We start from the raw sequence: 20,278 nt of genomic DNA, 5'->3' as shown, positions 1-20,278 counted from the left end.
GAGGAGAGAGGACAAGGCCTGGACTTTATTTTGTGTGCGGCAGCCCCTCACGGATGACTGCCGCACACAAAATAAAGTCCAGGCCTCCTTTTATCCTTCCGGAGCTCTTCCGTGGGACTCGAGACCGGTGAGTGGTGCAGGTGTCGCTCATTATCATTAACTCCACCGGCCTCGCTCTGTTCCCACGGCTCTCGGCCCGCCTTATTACACTAGTCTTATTAATGTAAGACTAGTGTAAAAAAAATTGCTTCCTTACCTGTGCAAACCCAGTAACTAATAAAATACATTTTAAAAACAACAACAACAAAAAAACAAGCTTTAACGAAAAAAAAAATGAGCTACACATTTCTGCTTTTAAACACATTTTACCCAAATACGGGAATTGTAGATGCAAGCTCCCTTTAATGGACAGTTGCCTAAGCCAGTTAAGCTTATAGTTATAATTAAGCATTTCAGCAACTTATAATGACACATCTCACATCAATCACTAACAAAAAGTGCCTTTTAAATATATTCAACCAGACCTACAATTGGCAGGGCATTAGCAGTTCTTGTGTCTGTGTTTACATACTTGTCTACAGTATGTTTTTTAGCCCTAGACCTTTAATTGGTCCACAAACAGATCCTGTTTGTGGACTTCAGCTCCGCTTTTAACACCATCATCACAGACACCCTTCAGAATAAACTGACACAGCTCTCCGTCCCCACCTCTATCTGTCAGTGGATCAACAGCCTCCTGACAGACAGGCAGCAGTATAGTAAAGCTTGGTAAATTCACATCCAACACCCACACCATCATCATTGGAGCTCCTCAGGGCTGCGTTCTCTCCCCACTGCTCTTCTCCCTCTATACGAATGACTGCACATCTAAAGACCCCTCTGTCAAGCTCCTGAAGTTTGCAGACGACACCACACTGATCGGCCTCATTCAGGATGGTGACGAGTCTGCTTACAGACAGGAGGTTAAGGAGCTAGCTGTCTGGTCTTAACAACCTGGAGCTTAACACGCTCAAAACTGTGGAGATGATTGTGGACTTCAGGAGACCCCCCTGCACTCCCTCCACTCACCATCATGAACAGCACTGTGACTGCAGTGGAGTCATTCAGATTCCTGGGCACCACAATTTCTCAGGACCTGAAGTGGGACAATCACATTGAGTCTATTGTCAAAAAGGCCCAGCGGAGGTTGTACTTCCTTCGGCAGCTGAGGAAGTTCAACCTGCCACAGGACTTACTGAAACAGTTCTACTCTGCCATCATTGAATCCATCCTCTGCACTTCAATAACTGTCTGGTTCAGCTCAGCTACCAAATCTGACCTCAGAAGACTACGGAGAGTAGTCCGGACTGCTGAGCGAATCATTGGTACAACCCTCCCCACTCTCCAAGAACTGTACTTATCCAGAGTGAGCAAAAGGGCTGGTAAAATCACTCTGGACCCCTCACATCCAGCACACTCCCTCTTTGAAGTGTTACCGTCTGGTCGACGCTACAGAGCTCTGAGCACCAGAACGACCAGACATAGAAACAGTTTCTTCCCTCAAGTAATCCGTCTCATGAACACTTGACAATAAACGCGGAACACACAACTCTATTATACATTATTTATTCACCACACTTACTTATTTATTTATTTATTTTTTCATTTCAAATTTGCACATATCAGACCTGTACACACATAATTGTCTATATTATATATTTTGTTTTTGCTGTTTTGTACATTGCCTATTTGGATATTTGTAGGCGTGCCCCCGAATAGTAAACGATTCGATGCTTCGATAGGAGGAGCGTGATTCGACTCCCAATCTCACAGTCGAATATTCGCGGGGTGTTATGATCATGTCTTTTTGGATAAATGGGGGTGCTCAAATGTTTGATTTCACATAAAATGCTTCATTGTAGTACTACGGTGATTAGCCCATCCCTCAGTGTGCAGCACGAACAGGACAAACAACAATGCAGAATATTAATAACTATGACTGGGACTGTCATATACATAACAATTATAATGAGAACACTATTATAATGAAATGCTGTGAATTTTTAGAGTTTAGTTGCCGTGTTTCTGCACGTTGTTGCATGAAGAATGCGCCCACAAGAGTTCATTCAGAGGCACACAGACACGTTCATGTGCCTTCGGGGCATTTCGTGCAGATAGCATATATTTACGTTATGTTGTATAAATAACGAAGGGTACTCTATATGACATAAAGGATGAGTTAAATCTCATTGATTAAAAACCTGCTATCAAAAGCTTCATTCTGGTCATCTTCAGCGCGTGCAGCTCAAACCAGAAATGCAGAAAATTATTAACAGCTGTCAAGTACATAACGTTATAATGAGAGCACTATTGTAAAACACGTTGTGAATTCTTAGGGTTTCGCTGATGTTTAATTTTAACTATCTTTTAATCAAAACATTAAAACATTATCTGCGCTGTTTGTATCTGCGAGGCGTCCGATACACATCTTCCCTGTGCATTAAAGTCAGCAATTATGACTGTCTTGACTCTTGGTAATGTATTTTTCCCCACCCCCAAAACATATGATTCGTTTATGCACACTTACATTTACATTTACATTTAGTCATTTGGCAGACGCTTTTATCCAAAGCGACTTACAATTGGGGAATACAAAAAGCTATTCATCTTGAAGAGGCAGTCAGACAGAGGAAGTGCTCGTAACACCAAGTCTCAGTCAGTGTTCAAATAAGTACAAGCTAGTAGGTGGAGAGAAAGATAGAGGGAAAGTTTTTTTTTTTTTGAGTTTAGGATGAAGTCAAGTACTGCCGAAAGAGATGAGTTTTCAGTTGTTGCTTGAAGGTTGCCAGAGATCCGGCGTTCCGGATAGGGGTGGGAAGATTATTCCACCAGCCAGGAATGGTGAACGAGAATGTTCTGGAGAGTGATTTTGAGCCTCTCTGTGATGGTACCACAAGGCGTCGCTCACTAGCAGATCTCAAACTTCTGGAGGGGATGTAGGTTCGTAATAGTGAGTGGAAGTAGGAGGGTGCCGAGCCTGTGGTAGATCTGTACGCAAGCATCAGTGACTTGAACTGGATGCGAGCTGCCACTGGTAGCCAGTGCAAGGAGATGAAGAGAGGTGTAACATGCGCTCTTTTGGGCTCGTTGAAGATCAGTCGTGCCGCTGCATTCTGAATCATTTGTAGAGGTTTGAGTGCGTTTGATGGCAGACCAGCCAGAAGAGCATTGCAGTAGTCCAGTCTAGAAACAACCAGGGCCTGGACAAGAAGTTGCGCAGCATGCTCTGTCAGAAAGGGCCTGATCTTTCTGATGTTGTGTAGTGCAAACCTGCAGGAACGAGCAGTCTTTGCAATGTGCTCTTTGAAGGTCAGCTGGTCATCAAAGATTACACCAAGATTTCTGACCGAAGTTGATGGGGTAATCATTGATGAGCCGAACTGAATCGTGAAGTCATGCCATAGAGTCGGAGTGGCAGGGAAGACCAGAAGTTCCGTCTTTGCCAGGTTGAGCTGTAGGTGATGTTCTTTCATCCATGCCGAGATGTCCGCCAGGCAGCCTGAGATCCGTGCAGCTACCGTTGGGTCATCTGGTTGAAAAGAGAGATAGAGCTGCGTGTCATCGGCGTAGCAGTGGTAGGAGAAGCCATGTGCATGCATGATGGGACCCAGCGATGTAGTGTACGTGGAAAAGAGGAGGGGTCCAAGAACCGATCCCTGAGGAACTCCAGTGATCAGTTGATGTGGTTTGGATACCTCCCCTCCCCAGGTCACCCTGAAGGATCTACCGGTGAGATAGGATTCAAACCAGCGAAGTGGAATTCCAGTGATGCCCAGTGAAGAGAGGGTAGACAGGAGAATCTGATGATTGACAGTGTCAAAAGCAGCAGAGAGATCCAGCAGAATGAGGACTGACGATTTGGAATCAGCCTTTGCAGTTCGCAGGGCTTCAGTGACTGAGAGTAGCGCAGTCTCTGTTGAATGGCCACTCCTGAAACCTGACTGTTTAGCATCCAGCTTGTTGTACTGTGAAAGAAACAGTGAGAGCTGGTTGAAGACAGCTCGTTCGAGTGTTTTCCCTATGAATGTTTCCCTATGAATGTTATGAATGTTTTCCCTATGAATGTTCCACTTATATGTTTACACTTATGCACTTACTATTTTTGTGCTGTTTTATAAACTGAGGAATCAGTCTGAATTTGATCACAATGTGTAGTTTTCAGATGGAGCTGATAGAAGCTTTACAAAAATGTTTTTAGTCCTATGCATGCTGTCATGCTCACCTTGGTACACGCAAAACATGTTATGCCACACTCAGTTATAGTATTCCCCATCTGTTTGCTTCATGCTTGTGTTGTATGCTGTTGATGATGTCATGCCACTGGTATGCACATACTCTTTAAACCCCAACAGATCTGTGGAGGACTACAAAACCTTCCACACTCTACACACCATTTGTTTCTCCAACTGTCTCCTTGCCTTTTTCCCTAACATGCATGTTCATGTTCTAAATGTAGCCATTTCTGAATTTAAAATTTCACACATAATGTGATTTTGAAATTACTCAGATAATCCATTTTGAAAGACTTTGAAGAGTGTATTGTTCTTCAGAGGTGGTATTCGTAGGACCATTTTACGAAGAAACAGACTAACATTAGCGTAGATGCTATTCTTCTTACAATGTAACAAGTACATTGTGTGTTATGGGCAGTGTTCCCGGTTCCGGTTGACCTAATTAATGCAGCCTAACAATCCTTTAACGGATTTGAATAATAGAAGTGTATTAGTGTGTTATGTGTAAGCCAGGTTAAAGAGATGGGTTTTTAATCTAGATTTAAACTGAGTGTGTCTGCCTCCTGAACAGTGTTAAGTAGATTATTCCAGAGTTTGGGTGCTAAATAGGAAAAGGATCTGCCCCATGCAGTTGGTTTTGTTATTCTAGGTATTATCAAATTGCCAGAGTTTTGAGAACGCAGCGGATGTGGAGGACTGTAATACGATAAGACTCGCTCAAGTACTGAGGTGCTAAACCATTCATGGCTTTATAAGTAATTAGCAAGATTTTAAAATCTATACAAAGTTTAATAGGGAGCCAGTGCAGTGTTGACAGAACCGGGCTAATGTGGTCATATTTTCCGTTTCTAGTAAGAACTCTAGCTGCTGTTATTTGGACCAGCTGGAGTTTGTTTATTAACGTTTCTGCATTTAACATTGAGAGCACAGGTCGCAATTTAGATATATTTTTGAGATGGAAAAACACAATTTTACAAATGCTAGAAACGTGGCTTTCAAAGAAGAGATTGTTATCAAATAGCACTCCTAGGTTCCTATCTGATGACGAAAAATTGACAGAGCAGCCATCAAGTTTTAGACAGTATTCTATTTTATTACATGTGTAGGTTTTAGGTCCGATAATTAACACCTCTGCTTTTTTCAGAGTTTAACAGTAAGAAATTACTCGTCATCCAGTTTTTTATATTGACTATGCATTCCGTTAGTTTTTCAAATTGGCATGTTTCGTCGGGCAGCGAAGAAATATGAAGCTGAGTATCATCAGCATAACATAAGTGAAACCTAACACCGTGATCTCTGATGATATCTCCCAATGGTAACATGTAAAGCGTGAAAAGTAACAGCCCTAGTACTGAGCCTTGAGGTACTCCATACTGCACTTGTGATAGATATGATACCTCTTCATTCACTGTTACGAACTGATGGTGGTCAGATAAGTACGATTTGAACCATGCTAATGCACTTCCACTAATGCCAACAAAGTTTTTTAGTCTATTCAAAATAATGTTGTGGTCGATAGTGTCGAACGCAGAGCTAAGATCCAGTAGGACTAATAGAGAAATACAATCACGATCACTTTATTTTTATAGCACTTTTCTTAAAAAAACACAAAAATAAAAAGTACATAGATAAATGTCACAAATGCACATTATTTACTTACAGGTGTTAAATTTCTTTCTTTTTTGATCTTTATCTTAAATTCTTAAATAATCTTAATCTTAAATCTTGATATGTAAAAAACAGTGTTAACAAAATTAATTTAAAGGAGAAATTCTTAAAAATTGACTGATATATTGACATTTGATATAGATCCATATCACATTACTATGTGTCAGTCCTCTGTCGTGTGTGTCTTGTGTTCCCGCCTTTTGTTTCCATATTTGGTTTGTTTCCTGTCCTTGTTTAGTGTGATTAGTTTATTCTGTTCAGCTGTGTGTGTTAATTATCCTGTGTATTTAGTTCCTGCTTGTTCAGCTCCTTTTGGTCTGGTCTACTCGTTACTCCCCGGTGTTCCTGTCTGTGTCAGCCTTGCCTTGTCTTGCCCTGCCCTGCCCTGCCCTGCCCTGCCTTGCTTGGATTTGATCAAAGACTGTTATTTTGAGTTTACTCCTCGTCTGCGTGTTCTTTTAAACTACCTGCTGTGTGCACCGTGACAGAAGACCAGACAAAAACTGTAAGCGGCTCCCCTTCACCTCGTTTTTGTTTTGTTCTGTTTTTTGAAAAGTTTTTATTTGTTCCTGTTCATCTGTCAAGTTCACGGGTTGCCGCTCCCTAAATCATGCCACCGTTCACGGCTCTCCCAGGCCCGCCATTCGCGGGAGATCAACGTCGCCTTCCGCGGCTCTCCCAAGCCCTCCATTCGCGGGAGATCGACACCGCCTCTGACTCAAGCCCGCCGGCCCGCCGCTGACTCCAGTTCCGTAGTTCCGGCCAGGAGTGCCGTTTTAAGTCTTGTTGTGCTCACAGGAACAGTTTTAATCTAGTCTTGTCATGTCGGTCTTGTCCGTGGAGACTCGTCAGGGCCTCTAATTGTCGTTGAAGTGGAAGCGGTTCCTGAGGGACCCTGTGAGTGCCCCATGACTGCTTGTCATGCTCAGAAGAAGCCTCAGGTTCCAAGCTAGCCCAGGAGGACTTCCTGTTTCTGTGGACTGTCCTGTTCTGTCTTGTTCCTGTGTGTCTAGCCCCGGAGGGCTGTCCTGTCATGTCCTGTTCTGTTTGTGTAGCCCCGGAGGGCTACTGATACCCCCTACCCCCCGGGGAGTGGCCACAGCCACAAGCACCACCTGCCGTGGCCTCCTGAGCTCCCTGAGACCGTTATTTTGAGTTTACTCCTCGTCTGCGTAACCTCCCTGCTGTGTGCACCATGACACTATGAGTGTTACTTTAATAAGGGAAACTCTCAATTATATCAAAAGTAGTTCATCATTAAACAGATGTGTCTAAGCCTCCATTACTAATAGTGATGGGAAGTCCAAATCCTTTATTTCAAACACTTCAATAATCAGCAGGAAAGGAGCACAACACATCCAACAATAATCACACAAGAATTTCTGCAGATGCACTATAGACATACAGACAATCCTGTACATACAGAGACCTATCACTGTTTTTAATTGGTCTGATTCTTTATTCCACATCACCCTCTATTTATTGATGTCTTGGCAGCTTTATTTTTGGTTTTGTGTTCAATTTGAGGTTTTGTGAAGATAATGATCTTAAAAGGATTGGCACTATAACTACAACATGTCTGAAGTTCTAGAAGACGTCACAGTAGATGTTTCAGTGGATGCATAGTTAGAGAAAAGTTGATGTCAACTTTTTGTTATTTCCTTATTATGCTTACATGCGAATGTCATTGTTGTATGTGCACTACAAATTTCTATGTCAACTTTTTATAAGCAGATGTTTTCAGTCTGTGGCTGATTTACATGGTTTGTACTTAATTCATCAGGTGCAAACAGAAGTGAACAACAGCTCAGAGGATGTGGACACACAAAAAGGAAACAAAGGTAAATACTAAATACATCTCTCTGTATGATGTCTAGTTCCAGAAGATAGATAGATAGATAGATAGATAGATAGATAGATAGATAGATAGATAGATAGATAGATGAATAAATGAATTAATAAATTAATAAATAAATGCATTCTGTCATAGGTACACCCAGTCTGAAGCGCAGCAACTCTATCAAGGACAGAATGGCGAAATATCAATTAGCGGTCACCAGACAGGCTTCTTTTACTGTGCCACGCTCTGTGAGTATGTTTGCTATGAGTATAGTCCACAGCAAGTACAGATACAAATAACATTTTATCTGATAGTTTGCTGAAATTAATTCATTTATTTAATTTTCATTTTATTTTTAATAATTATTTAACTTTTATTTTTGTGCATGCAGAATACATTTAAGCTGTCCGTTGTTTGGTTCTTCATTCTACCTTGAACTGAATGTGTATCTGGAGGCTTACTAGTAGGGATGTGCCCGAAGCCGAATACCTTATTCGGAAATGGCTTCAAAACTAATAACGAATTCATCCGAATAACAGAAAAAATATTCGGAAAATGCATCAAAATAAGTTTAAATCTTGTATTTTGCAAATAGGATACATAATCTCTAATCTCAACCTTCAAATTCCCAGTTTATTAATGCCCTAATTACTTTATTAACTCTGTTACATTTAGTATTAAAACAAGTCCAGCGACGCTAATAACTAGATCTGGCAACATGGCGGAGCGGAGTGGAGACGGCATTTGCGCCAAGCTCGTTCACTCAGCTGCTGCGAGTCAGCCACATGAATTTATTCAGCGACATGATTTTAAATAATTTTTCATATGTTTTCAAATTTTATTTTTGAACATGAAACATTTACGGAGGTCTGGACCTAGCTGGCTATGGGCCTGAATGTACAGTATAAAGTGAATGAGTGTAAACTAGCCTATATGAATGAAATGAGCGCAAATCAATAGCCGTGTTGGAGTCTATGCGCGTCTCTCAGAAATCAGAGCTTTGTCTGGAATTATATCAACTTAAGCCCGGCTCACACTGTGCGATTTTGGCCACGATTTGGTCGTCTGAGACAAATTTTGAAAATCCTAAAAGATTCCTATAATCCTAGGCTAAAATCGGTTGTCTAGATCGCTGGTTTGACATGTTCACCGACAGCCGATTAATGGCCGTTGCGATAAATTTTTTCCTCCGATTAAATTCTGGCAGTGTCAGAAGATTTCAGACACTTTCCTGCAGTGTGACATCTCCTACGACGACCGTCAAACCAAGAACCAATAGGAGCACTGAACTTGATGACGCAATTAGCGCGACAACTTCAAACCATTCATTATTTGTAAAACAATATATGTACAAAGTAAAGTTTACTTAAAGTTTATTTATTAAGGGGCAGGATGTTTAAACTCGAATAACAAAATTACGTTAAATTATTAGTTCGCTCTGTAGAACTGGAAGTCCATAAAGTCCTCTTTTGCCCAGCCATGACTTGCTCCACACACATCGTCTTTTTTGTGGGGTTTTTTTAACATCAAGGCATGCAATTCTTAAAACTAACGCTACACGTTGCTGTTGTTTGCTAGCTACCATTATAGCGAGAGAACGCGGGTCACGTATTGATGACGTAAAACTCCGGACAAGTCTTCTTGAGTACTTCCGTTTTTGTCGCGTCTTGACTGTCGTACAGTCTGACATTAAGACAACTGAGATCCTACAGTCTGACATGGGGATCATGTTCGTACAGTGTGACAAGCAGCAATCGCAAAAGACTATTAAAAATTGCACAGTGTGAGCCCGGCTTAACTCACAAAAATATCCTAAAAACGGTCCTAACTTCAAAACTTTTCGAAATCCAACTGTAAAAATGCATTACATTAGCCTTTTTTTGTGAATGGCATCACATTTAATTATACAAGACAAGAAAAGCAAGGTTTGATCAAGGCTTTTGGAGGGTCCAAATGATTTGTTGTGCTCTGTTGATAAAATACTCGTAAATGATCACAGACTCCAGCAATACATAATCTCCAAGTTACTTCAAGTTCAAGCAAGCTTTATTGTCATTCTGCTATGAGTACTGAACACTTTCTTTCCATTTCTTTTTTTTTCTACTAGTGCTCTTATTTAAGATTGTGGATGCTTGTCTCTTGACAAATTTGTACACAGTTTCACGGGAAAACAAGGAGAATAAAGTTATTTTTCTTTTTTGATCAACATTTTCTGTAGTTTTAAAGTTATAATTATAATAAAAATAATAATTTCTTTAGATATACAAGGCATATTTGTTAAATGAAAACTACGAATCGAACAGATTTGCATTTAAAATGGATTTTCACGTAATTTGACTGACTTCCAGTTTAAGCCACGCCCACTTCCGGATCCATCCGAATACAGATACAAATAATTTTGAGATTGTCACAGATACAGATACAAATGGCTCCGCTGCACACCCCTACTTACTAGAGTCTGTAAAGTGCCTTGGGGATATGACATGTGTCATGGTGTTGATGCTACAAGAATGCCTCATGTTAGCCAGTGTCTGAAGGACATGCATAAACACACCAATCTTGAAAAAGTGTGCCTTTTTTAACTTCATCGTATTTAAATTGTCTGAAGGAAGATGCGCAGGCATGCCTGAAGCATGGCAATGAAATGCAGTATCATTTCCATCTTCCTTCTGAAAAATACATAACCCTAAGACGTTCCTTTTCGAAGAGAACTGATGCTGTGTCATGGTCTTGACGCTATGGCCAGGGTGCGAACTACGGGGGAGGTAGGGGGAGCTTGGCCCCTTAATAAGACATGGGCTCCCCTGAAAACGTGATTTGTGAAATTTTGGGGGGTCTCAAAAAATATTGACTGTTATTTTGACGTGCAATTTCAGTTTTGTGTAATGTGAACATCTTGGATTATTATGTGTAAAATTAAAAAAATTCTGATAATCTGTCGGACGTATTGCGCACAATTCCATAGACTAGCAACCCCCCCCCCCCCGCCCCCGTAAAAAAAAAAAAAAAAAAAAGGTGGGCTCCCCCAAAGTCCTCAGTATAGTTCGAACACTGTCCATGGGAGTGTTAATACCAACTGCGCCATACTAAATAAATGCCTGCTCACCTGCTGTGAAATCAGGCTGTAGCCATATTGATGAAAAATAAGTGACCAATTTAGTGCCTAGAGTCACAGATTAATTCCACGGTGCATTACCCCTTAGTTTGGATGCTCCCACAAACAGACTGGTTCAAGACCTAATCTATAGACTAAAGCCTCTAGAGGCAGACCTAACCAGGGAGGCTGGTGCTACAGCTGCTGCTGCCAACGAGTTCCAGTCTGGAAGGGGCAGACTACTACACAGCTACCTAAGCTGTCACCAGGCCTCTGCCAATTAAAAAAGCTCTTAAAAGCAACCCAACCGAGGAGAGCATACAATTTAATTTAAGAGGTTGCAGGAGAAAAGGAATTATCCTCTGGTCTATCCACTTTCCGCTCAACTCTCAGTCCTCCTAAGAGGAAATCTGTGTTGAGAAAAAAAAACAGCAAATGCTGGTTAGGCATGTTTTGAAGTATGGCAGCTGATTTGAGCTGGTTTAATCTGGTCCTTAGTTGGTCATACGCTGATTTAAGATGGCACTGAGCCGCTAATAAGATGGTTATGAGCTGGTCCTGAGCAGGAGCTAGTTGCTTAGGACCAGCACTTGCTTCAAAACATACCTAACTAACATATGCTGGTTTTTCAACAGGGATGGCAAAGGCATTCTTAGAAAGTCATGGTTTGCAGGGCTCCACCAGCCTAGACCGCCGCTGTGTAAGCCTTGCCCACCACCCGCAATGTAGTTTTAACATGTCTTAGAGAGCAAACGCCACACCACACTCTCAAGCAACTCTTCAACCCAAGGCATCTTCTCATACCCATGCTCACAAGTCCCCTCACATTAGAATGAGTTAAATATCAGAGGAATCCTCTTTCACAGATTCATCATCCTTTCCAGAACAACTAATGCCACAGTAATAATAATAACAATAATAAACTTCCAATAACCAAGGGCATATACATTCAAGAATTAGAAGATAGTCAGTGTGGCGGTACTGTAAATCCCTTAGGGTGAGAAAATGTGTGGTAAGACCCATGTAACAAATGCATTGTGTTGATTTATTTCTACTTTATTATATTGTCATTTGTTTCAGGCAAATCAGTCGGAAACAGAGGAAAGTGTGCCCTCCATGGATCATAAGGATATTTCGCCACCTGCTGGTGATGGACAGATAGTGGTACATTCTGATTTCTTTCAAAATCTAGTCTAAATAAACTAAATAGACATCTCTCAATGATGTATTAAGACTGAATTTAATATTATTTACACTATTTACACATAATTTACAGGTGAATGTTTCATGATTTTATGTATAATATATGTTTGTCAAAATGTTAAATTGTTTATATTACCTTAAGATTTAACAAGACTCCTGTTTACTTTTTTGTTTGTTCCTTCTTTCTCTATGATTTGATACAGAGCACACTCCCTGAGTCAAACTGCACACAGATCAATGGTGAGTCCATGCTTTTATTATTACAATTCTATACTGAAACTATGAGCTGATTGTATAAATAGTGATTTATGATTATATGCAGACATGCCTTTAACCTCAAAACTATGCAAGCTAAAAGAAAATAAAACCCAAACCAACATGGTGAATGAGGAACTAATTGTTTAACAAATAAACCTATTTTACAATTTTCTTTAATTTCACATGCTTGCAATGCTAAGGTAGATAGATCTCATAAAATGAATCATTGTCTCATGATATTGCGCTCTAGTCCTGACATGCCAGACCTCCCTCTAGAATCACCATTGCCTTTCCATATATGAAGCTTACTTTATTGTAAATTTCTGAATTAATGGGTTTTGTTACTGATTGAGTGATTGATTAAATGATTGTTATGAATGGAAATCACCAGGGGAAAAAAATATAAAGGAAATTGTAGGCCAAAGATAAGTACAGTATATAGTGTCCAGTAGTGTAGAGAATGTAGTGATCCATAATTTATTTGTGTTTCCTTTAGGAGAGCATGTGCACACATCGAGTCATAGTGGGGCAACTCCTGTATCAGAGAACAAGGAGCCTCCTAAAGTGGCCAGGGTCTGTGGCTAACAAACTCATTTCTATTTATCTAAAGCACAAAAGCTTACTTCTACCTGTGTTCAGTCACTGACTGAGTTTTTGTGCTTTTGCCTTTATACACCACTACAATGGATTTCAAATAAAACAATCAAGATGTGATTAAAGTGCAGGCTTCTAGCTTTATTTTAAGGGGTTCCACAAAAATATGACATTTACCATTTAGGAGTTACAGCCATTTTAAGCAAACTACCTCCATTTTTAGGGCATCAATAGTATTTGGACAAAGTTACATAATTGTAAATATAAGCACAATTTTAATACTTGAAAATCCTTTGCACTGACTGCCTATAGTCTGGAGCCCATGGACATCACCAAATTCAAGTTTCCTCCCTGGAGATGCTTTGCCAGGTCTTTACTGCAGCCACCTTGAGCTTGTTTGTGGGTCTTTCTGCCTTCAGTTTTGTCTTCAGTAACTGAAAAGCATGCTCTATTGGATTGAGGTCAGGCGGCTGACTTGGCCATTGAAGAATATTCAATTTCTTTGCCTTCAAAAAGTCTTGAGTTGCTTTCACAGTATGTTTAGGGTCATTATCATTATGTAGCATTTGGTTGAATGTGAACAGAGAGTATAGCCTTAAAGACCTCAGAATTCATCCCGCTACGTCTGTCAGCAGTTATACCATCAATTAACACCAGTGAGCCTGTTCCATTGGCAGCCATACATGCCCATGCCATAACATTGCCTCAGCCTTGTTTGACACTTGATGTGGTGTGCTTTGGATCATGAGCTGTTCCTTTCTTTCGCCATACTTTTCTCTTTCCATCAATTTGGTACTAAATTAATCTTAGTCTCATGAGTCCAAAGAATCTTATTCCAGAACATGGGAGGCTTTTTTGAGATGTTTTCTGCCAATCTTGCTTTCCTGTTCTTGCATGTTACCAGTGGTTTGCACCTTGTTGTAAACCCTCTGCATTTACATTCACGAAGGCGTCTCTTGATTGTAGATTTTGACAATGATGTACCTCCTCCAGAGTATTCTTGATTTCTGTTGATGTTATGAAGGGGTTTTTCTTCACCAAGGAAAGGAATCTGCGATCATCCACTTTAGTTGTCTTCCGTGGTTTTCCAGGTCTTTTGATGTTGTTGAGCTCTCCAGTGCTTTCTTTCTTCTTAATGCTACGGTCACACTAGACTTTGAGCATGTGAAAGTTCCTTGGATGCTGCAACGGTCATGATATAACGTCACGCTATGCAGTGTCTTAAAACTTTAATTTAACACATCACATATAATAATACATCTAAAATGTAAAAATGTACAATCTGATTTCCTGCTGCGCTGCAGTTTTAAATTTACATTCTTTTAAATTCAGCTACAAGGTCATGCTGTGACAAATCAGTCTGCTGATGGTCACACGGCTTCAAGTGATGTTAATTCATAGGTCAGAGTTCACCAAGCTTGAACTTTGGAATGCACGAAATGCGAAACTCTGGAATGGAGGTCAATGGAGCGAAAAGTGCAGTGTGACCACCCCTTAAGAATGTAGCCAACCGTTGATCTGGCCACACCTAAGGTTATTGCTATCTCTCTTATTGACTTGTTGTTTTTTCAGCTAAATGATGGCCTCCTTCACTTTCATCGAGATCTCTTTGGACTTCATATTGGTAGCTACAGTCTAACAGCTTCCAAATTCCAATTTGATGCCTCATTTCAACTCCAGATCTTTTATCTGCGTATTTGTTGTTGTTGTTGTTGTTTTGAAGTAATGAGGGAATGGACAGCACCTAGTCAATTAAGCTCTTCTTAGTCAGCTATTCAAATACTATTAAGCCCCTGAAAATAGAGGTAGTTTGCTTAAAATGGTTGTAACTCCTAAATGGTAAATGTCATATGTTTGTGTAACCTCTTAAAATAAAGCTAAAAATCTGCAATTCAATCACATCTTTATTTCAAATCCATTGCAGTGGTGTATAAAGGCAAAAGCACAAAAACTCAGTCAGTGTCTGAATACTTTCGGACCTGAGTGCAATACTCAAATACAAAGTCAAAAACAATACAGTTTGTCTGTGGTAGAGAATAGAATATGAACATTAAATCCCTTTAAACATTTTGGGACAGTCTGTTAACTGCTAGTATGGAATATGAGATTTTATACCATAGAAGTCTGATATTCATACTAAATACTGAATTTCATTCCTGATAAGATGGTTATAACTCTTGTGTTTCTCTGGACAGAAATTGAATCTGCCTGTCCTTGAAATATGTGTGTCCTGCCTAAAGACGGTTTACCCACTGGAGAAACTTGTTGCCAATCAGCAGATTTACCACAAGGCTTGCTTCCGCTGTGCCTTTTGTAGTACCAAACTCAGGTCAGTTTTTGTTTTAAATTACTCTGATCTCTTAAGGAATATTCTGTGGTTTCAATAAAACTTAAGGGAGGGTTCACCCAAAAGTTTATTACGCGCTAAAATAATTATTCAATAGTAGTAAATTTCAACAACCTACTGAGGTCAGATTTGAGATATCCTTCATATGGAAATAACAGGTCTTCTTTCATGTCCCTTTTATTTCAGTTTGGGGACTTATGCTTCCCTACATGGTAACATCTACTGTAAACCTCACTTCAGCCAGCTATTCAAGTCTAAGGGCAACTATGATGAGGGCTTTGGCCATCGACCACACAAGGAAATGTGGACACCACGAACAAACGAGGAGGAACCTGAGAGAGATGAAAACTCAAAGCCCTTTGTTGTAGACTCCGTGTTAGTGAAGCCTACAGAACAGTTCAGCCCTAAAGTGGAGGAGTCACAACTGGACAAATTCACTGACCTCGCTGCAGCTCTAGAGACAAAATGTCAAACCAGCTCAACCAGTTCCATGGAAAAACCACAAACCCCTTCTGTGGAAAAAAGAAAACTGAGAGTTGCATGGCCACCTCCTGCATACAGTGATGGAAGCTCCAAAGTCTCCAGTACAGCCACTGAAGTTGGAAAGGGTTCATCCAAGCTTTTCAGAGCAAAGTGGCCTCCAGAGGAGGAAGCTCCGCCTGCTCAGCAGAGCCCTGAAAGAGCAGAACTGAAAAGTCTTCGACGTAGTTCCTCACTCAAAGAGCGGAGCCGTCCCTTTTCTGTGGCACCAAGCTTGGCATTATCCAATGCTTCAAAAAAAGAGTCACAATTGTCTCACAAGATTGCTTCATTCAGACGAGGCTCACTGGAGGAGAATCGTTCACGGTCTAAAGTGAAAACAGACAAAACTGAAGTGGAAGACGAGGCAAGAATCCCAGATGAAAAAACAAAGGATCGTGAAAGCCAATCCAAGGAGAATGTTGAGAGTCCTGCCAAACTTGATAGAACAGAAAAGATGCCCCCCTCCGTTCTCAAACAGACACAACAAACAAAAAAGGAGGCTGAGCCACAGGAAACAAAAAATGAAGCTGGTCTACAACAAACAAATAAAGAGTCTCAGACACAACAAACAAAAAAGGAGGCTGAGCCACAGCAAACCAAAAATGAAGCTGATCTACAACAAACAAATAAAGAGTCTCAGACTCAACTAACAAAAAAGGAGCCTGAGCTACAGCAAAATGAGTTTCCGAGAGGCCATGTGGAAGATGAGGAAAACCCGGTGAAATGCTTAAGCACTTCTCCTGAGCTCCAGTCTTCCCAAGACACATGCTCTCCAACCGTGGAAGAAAAAGCCAATAGGAAATCCCAGGATGTTGGCTTCTGGGATGGCGAGGAGGCTGAGGAGTCCCTGACTGTAGAGGAGATGATCAAGAGGAATCGTTACTATGAAGATGAAGAAGATGAGGAGGAGGAGGTGGCAATAGTTTAACTATATGTCATCAATCCCTTCCAATTATTTACTCTGAAAATACAACTGTTATAAATTCAACATAATAATAAAAAAAAAAAAAGTACTTTATTATATTTTAATCAAGTATTATGGTACTGTACATCTTTTTCTTTAAACGTATTTCTTGGAACTTGGAGCTATCGCTATTTTTTGTATTTTGTTCTTTGCCAACCATGTTTTCTTTTGGTTGCTGTAAAAAAAAGAGACTTTACAAAAAGTTTTAAAAATCACTATGATTGTTTATTAATCTAAGAATATTTTGTTGATCCAAATGAACAAATTTCCTCTCTAATTCTCAGCCTTTGACAGTTTAATCAATAAGGATAACAAACACATTTTTGATTACTTTTCTAGTCCATATTTTAAAACATTGTCCACTGTTTTCCTGATTATTGAGCATATTAACATTTTTGAGCAAGTACACAATAAACATTATTCCACTGCAATTGGGGAAGTAAGGTGCATAATTTCAGTTTTTTGTTGAATGATAATTGTTAAAGTCATTGAGCATTTTATGTGTAATTATAAATAAAGATCACCTTTTTTGTCAACACAGTTATATGAAGCTTATAAATCCTCATATGCCCCCTTATAATATTGCCATCTAGTGCTGTGCTCGAGTTCACCTTAATCAATTCTAAAGCAAAACCTGAAGTCTGAGTCAAGACTGTGACCAAATAGAAGAATCAGAATCAGAATGAGCTTTATTGGCCAGGTATATTTACACATACGAGGAATTTGTTATAGTAACAGAAGCTCTACAGTGCAACAGAAAGACAGCAACAGGACAGATAAAAGAATAGTAAAGAAAAGACAGCACAGATAGTAAAAGAATAATATACAAATATAGGCAATGTACAAAATAGCAAAAACACAATATATAATATAGACAATTATGTGCGTACAGGTCTGATATGTGCAAATTTGAAATTAAAAAATAAGTATGTGTGGTGAAAAAATAATGTATAATAGTGTTGTGTGTTCCACATTTAATGTCAAGTGTTCATGAAATGGATTGCTTGAGGAAAGAAACTGTTTCTATGTCTGGTCGTTCTGGTGCTCAGAGCTCTGTAGCGTCGACCAGACGCTAACAGTTCAAAGAGGGAGTGTGCTGGATGTGAGGGGTCCAGAGTAATTTTGCCAGCCCTTTTGCTCACTCTGGATCAGTACAGTTCTTGGAGAGTGGGGAGGGTTGTACCAATGATTCGCTCAGCAGTCCGGACTGCCCTCCGTTGTCTTCTGAGGTCAGATTTGGTAGCTGAGCTGAACCAGACAGTTATTGAAGTGCAGAGGACTGCAGGGGGTCCAGTAAGGGTCCAGTGGAGGACTTCAGATAAGCCAAAACCAGTCTTTCAAATGATTTTAGAGCCACAGGTCTGTAGTCATTAATTCCAGTAATTTTGGGTTTCTTTGGGACGGGGGTGATGGTGGCGCGTTTGACGCATGAGTGGACTTCACATAGCTCCAGTGAGCTGTTGAAGATCTGTGTGAAGATGAGGGCCAGCTGATCAGCACAGGTTTTTAGGCAGGCTGGTGACACACCGTCTGGGCCTGGTGCTTTCCTTCTTTTGCTCTTTCTGAAGACCTGGCGCACGTCATCTTCACTGATCTGAATTGCAGGTGTGGGGGAGAGGGAGGTTACTGGAGGAGTTAATGGTTGTGTGGAGAGGTGTTCAGGGAGAGTGTGGGGTGTTTTTCAAACCTGCAGTAGAACTCATTCAGATCATCTGCCAGTTGTTGATTCTCCAGAGTGCTGGGGGATGGTGACTTGTAACTGGTGATATCTTTCATACCTTTCCACACTTAAGCAGAATCACTGGAAGATAATTTGTTCCTTAGCTTGCCAGAATAATTCCTCTTTGCCACTCTGATCTCCTTTTCCAGTGTGTATTTCTCCTTTTCCTGTTTGTACAAGACTTTGTCCCCCTTCCTGTAAGTATCTTTTTGGCCTGATGAAGCTGTCTGAGTTTTGCAGTGAATCATGGTTTGTCGTTGTTGTAAGTTAGATGAGTCTTGGTAGGAATGCACATATCCTCAGAAAAACTGATATAAGATGTTACAATCTCTCTGAGCTCATCCAGATGTTACCATTACAGATGTATGTTTTGATTTTATTGTTGTAAATAAAATACAAATAATAAAAAAATCCCTTGCATATTGGCTTTCAATCACAAAACATGTCTTTAAAAATTTAAATTAATATATTGTTTTCTGTGAATGATTAAGCAGAATGATTTTCGCATAATTGTGAAGTAAATATTCTAGCCTACAAGACTGATTACTCAAAAGTCTTATTCAGGACTATGTAGTGTGGGTTTTATGGCCTTATTTCAGCTACATTTTTTTTCCCAAATCTTACTAACCACGCATAATATTTTTTTTCTAAAAAATGCAAACATGTACATCCATCTTGGTCACATATTATTGTAGCACAGTTTGTGCTGAATACAAAAAAAAAATACATGTTGGTCAATAGTATGTTATAAGTAGCTGAAATAAGCACAAATATCAGGGCATGTCAAAACATCTCAAGGGCCCCAAAATCACCTCAGGCCCCAGAGGGTTAAGGTTTAATTTTGTTTCATTAATGAACACTGGTAAAGCTGTTCATTAATGACTAATAAATTTACAAATGCATTAAAACGAATTTATAGGGAGTAATGGCTGCATAATTTAGAAATTTAACTGTAACTTTAATGCAAATACCTGTAAATTAGTGAGCCATTTTAACTCACAAACTAAACAAAAAATACTCCATTTATAGTTATTTGAATTAAAATCAGATTCTTTATTTATACCATGATTCAGTAAAAAAAATATATATATACTGTTATGGTCAGATTGAAGGGCATTGCATTTACTGTTGTGTCATCATAACACAAATCCTTCAAATCATGATGCAAAAAGAGCTTATTCATTCATTCATTCATTATTAACTACTTATTTATTCATGAGATATCCTTAATGAGTCATTTAATTCCAATATTAGTTACCTGTGAACCACCTGTAAATGATTCAGTTTTGAGTTATAAATGCCCTGTATAATAAAGCTTTAAGTGAGTGGGTGACGTGCAGCCAAGTTTGGTGTCCCACACTGAATTTGTGCTCTGAATTACACCCATCCAAGTGAACACACACACACACCGTAAACACACACCCAGAGCAGTGGGCAGACATTTTTGCAGTGAATAGGAAGTGACATTGACATTTAAATGTTTTCAAGCAGTTCAGTGATGTGAAGGAAGTTGACGAGAACAATAAAAAAGTAAAGCAACCCCATGTACAAGTCATCTTTACAGACAGTACAAATGGAGACGGGTATGGCAGATGGCTCTTGACGTCACCTCAGATGATTTTCCCATGCTGTTGTTATCTGCCCTGAGCCCCTTTTGCCCCATCCTTGCGAGCCTATGGTCCCTTGCGAGCAATGGAAAACATCCTTTTTAACAGGGATTGCTCATTCCCTCCTGTAGTGAATCCATGCATTTTTGTAAGATAAATATCCATATTTCAAACGTAATAAACACTTTTT

The 20,278-nt window shown here is 39.9% G+C and overlaps 1 protein-coding gene across 1 annotated transcript in view; it reads left to right on the top strand.

Annotated features, from left to right (window-relative positions):
• Positions 1 to 18,861, top strand: part of LOC306856525 (LIM domain and actin-binding protein 1-like) — a 36,034-nt gene extending 17,173 nt beyond the window's left edge. Inside the window, exons 5-11 of the mRNA XM_079395868.1 lie at positions 7,723 to 7,780; positions 7,930 to 8,027; positions 11,954 to 12,037; positions 12,280 to 12,316; positions 12,831 to 12,907; positions 15,124 to 15,257; positions 15,462 to 18,861. Of these exons, the coding sequence (XP_079251994.1) occupies positions 7,723 to 7,780; positions 7,930 to 8,027; positions 11,954 to 12,037; positions 12,280 to 12,316; positions 12,831 to 12,907; positions 15,124 to 15,257; positions 15,462 to 16,725 (1,752 nt within the window). The 3' untranslated portion in view covers positions 16,726 to 18,861. The remainder of the gene's footprint in view (positions 1 to 7,722; positions 7,781 to 7,929; positions 8,028 to 11,953; positions 12,038 to 12,279; positions 12,317 to 12,830; positions 12,908 to 15,123; positions 15,258 to 15,461) is intronic.
• The last annotated feature ends 1,417 nt before the right edge of the window (positions 18,862 to 20,278 follow it).

This window comes from Barbus barbus, assembly GCF_936440315.1.
Source record: "Barbus barbus genome assembly, chromosome: 37".
In the NCBI taxonomy this organism is placed as follows: Eukaryota; Metazoa; Chordata; class Actinopteri; order Cypriniformes; family Cyprinidae; genus Barbus; species Barbus barbus.
This window is presented reverse-complemented; position numbering and strand designations above follow the sequence as displayed.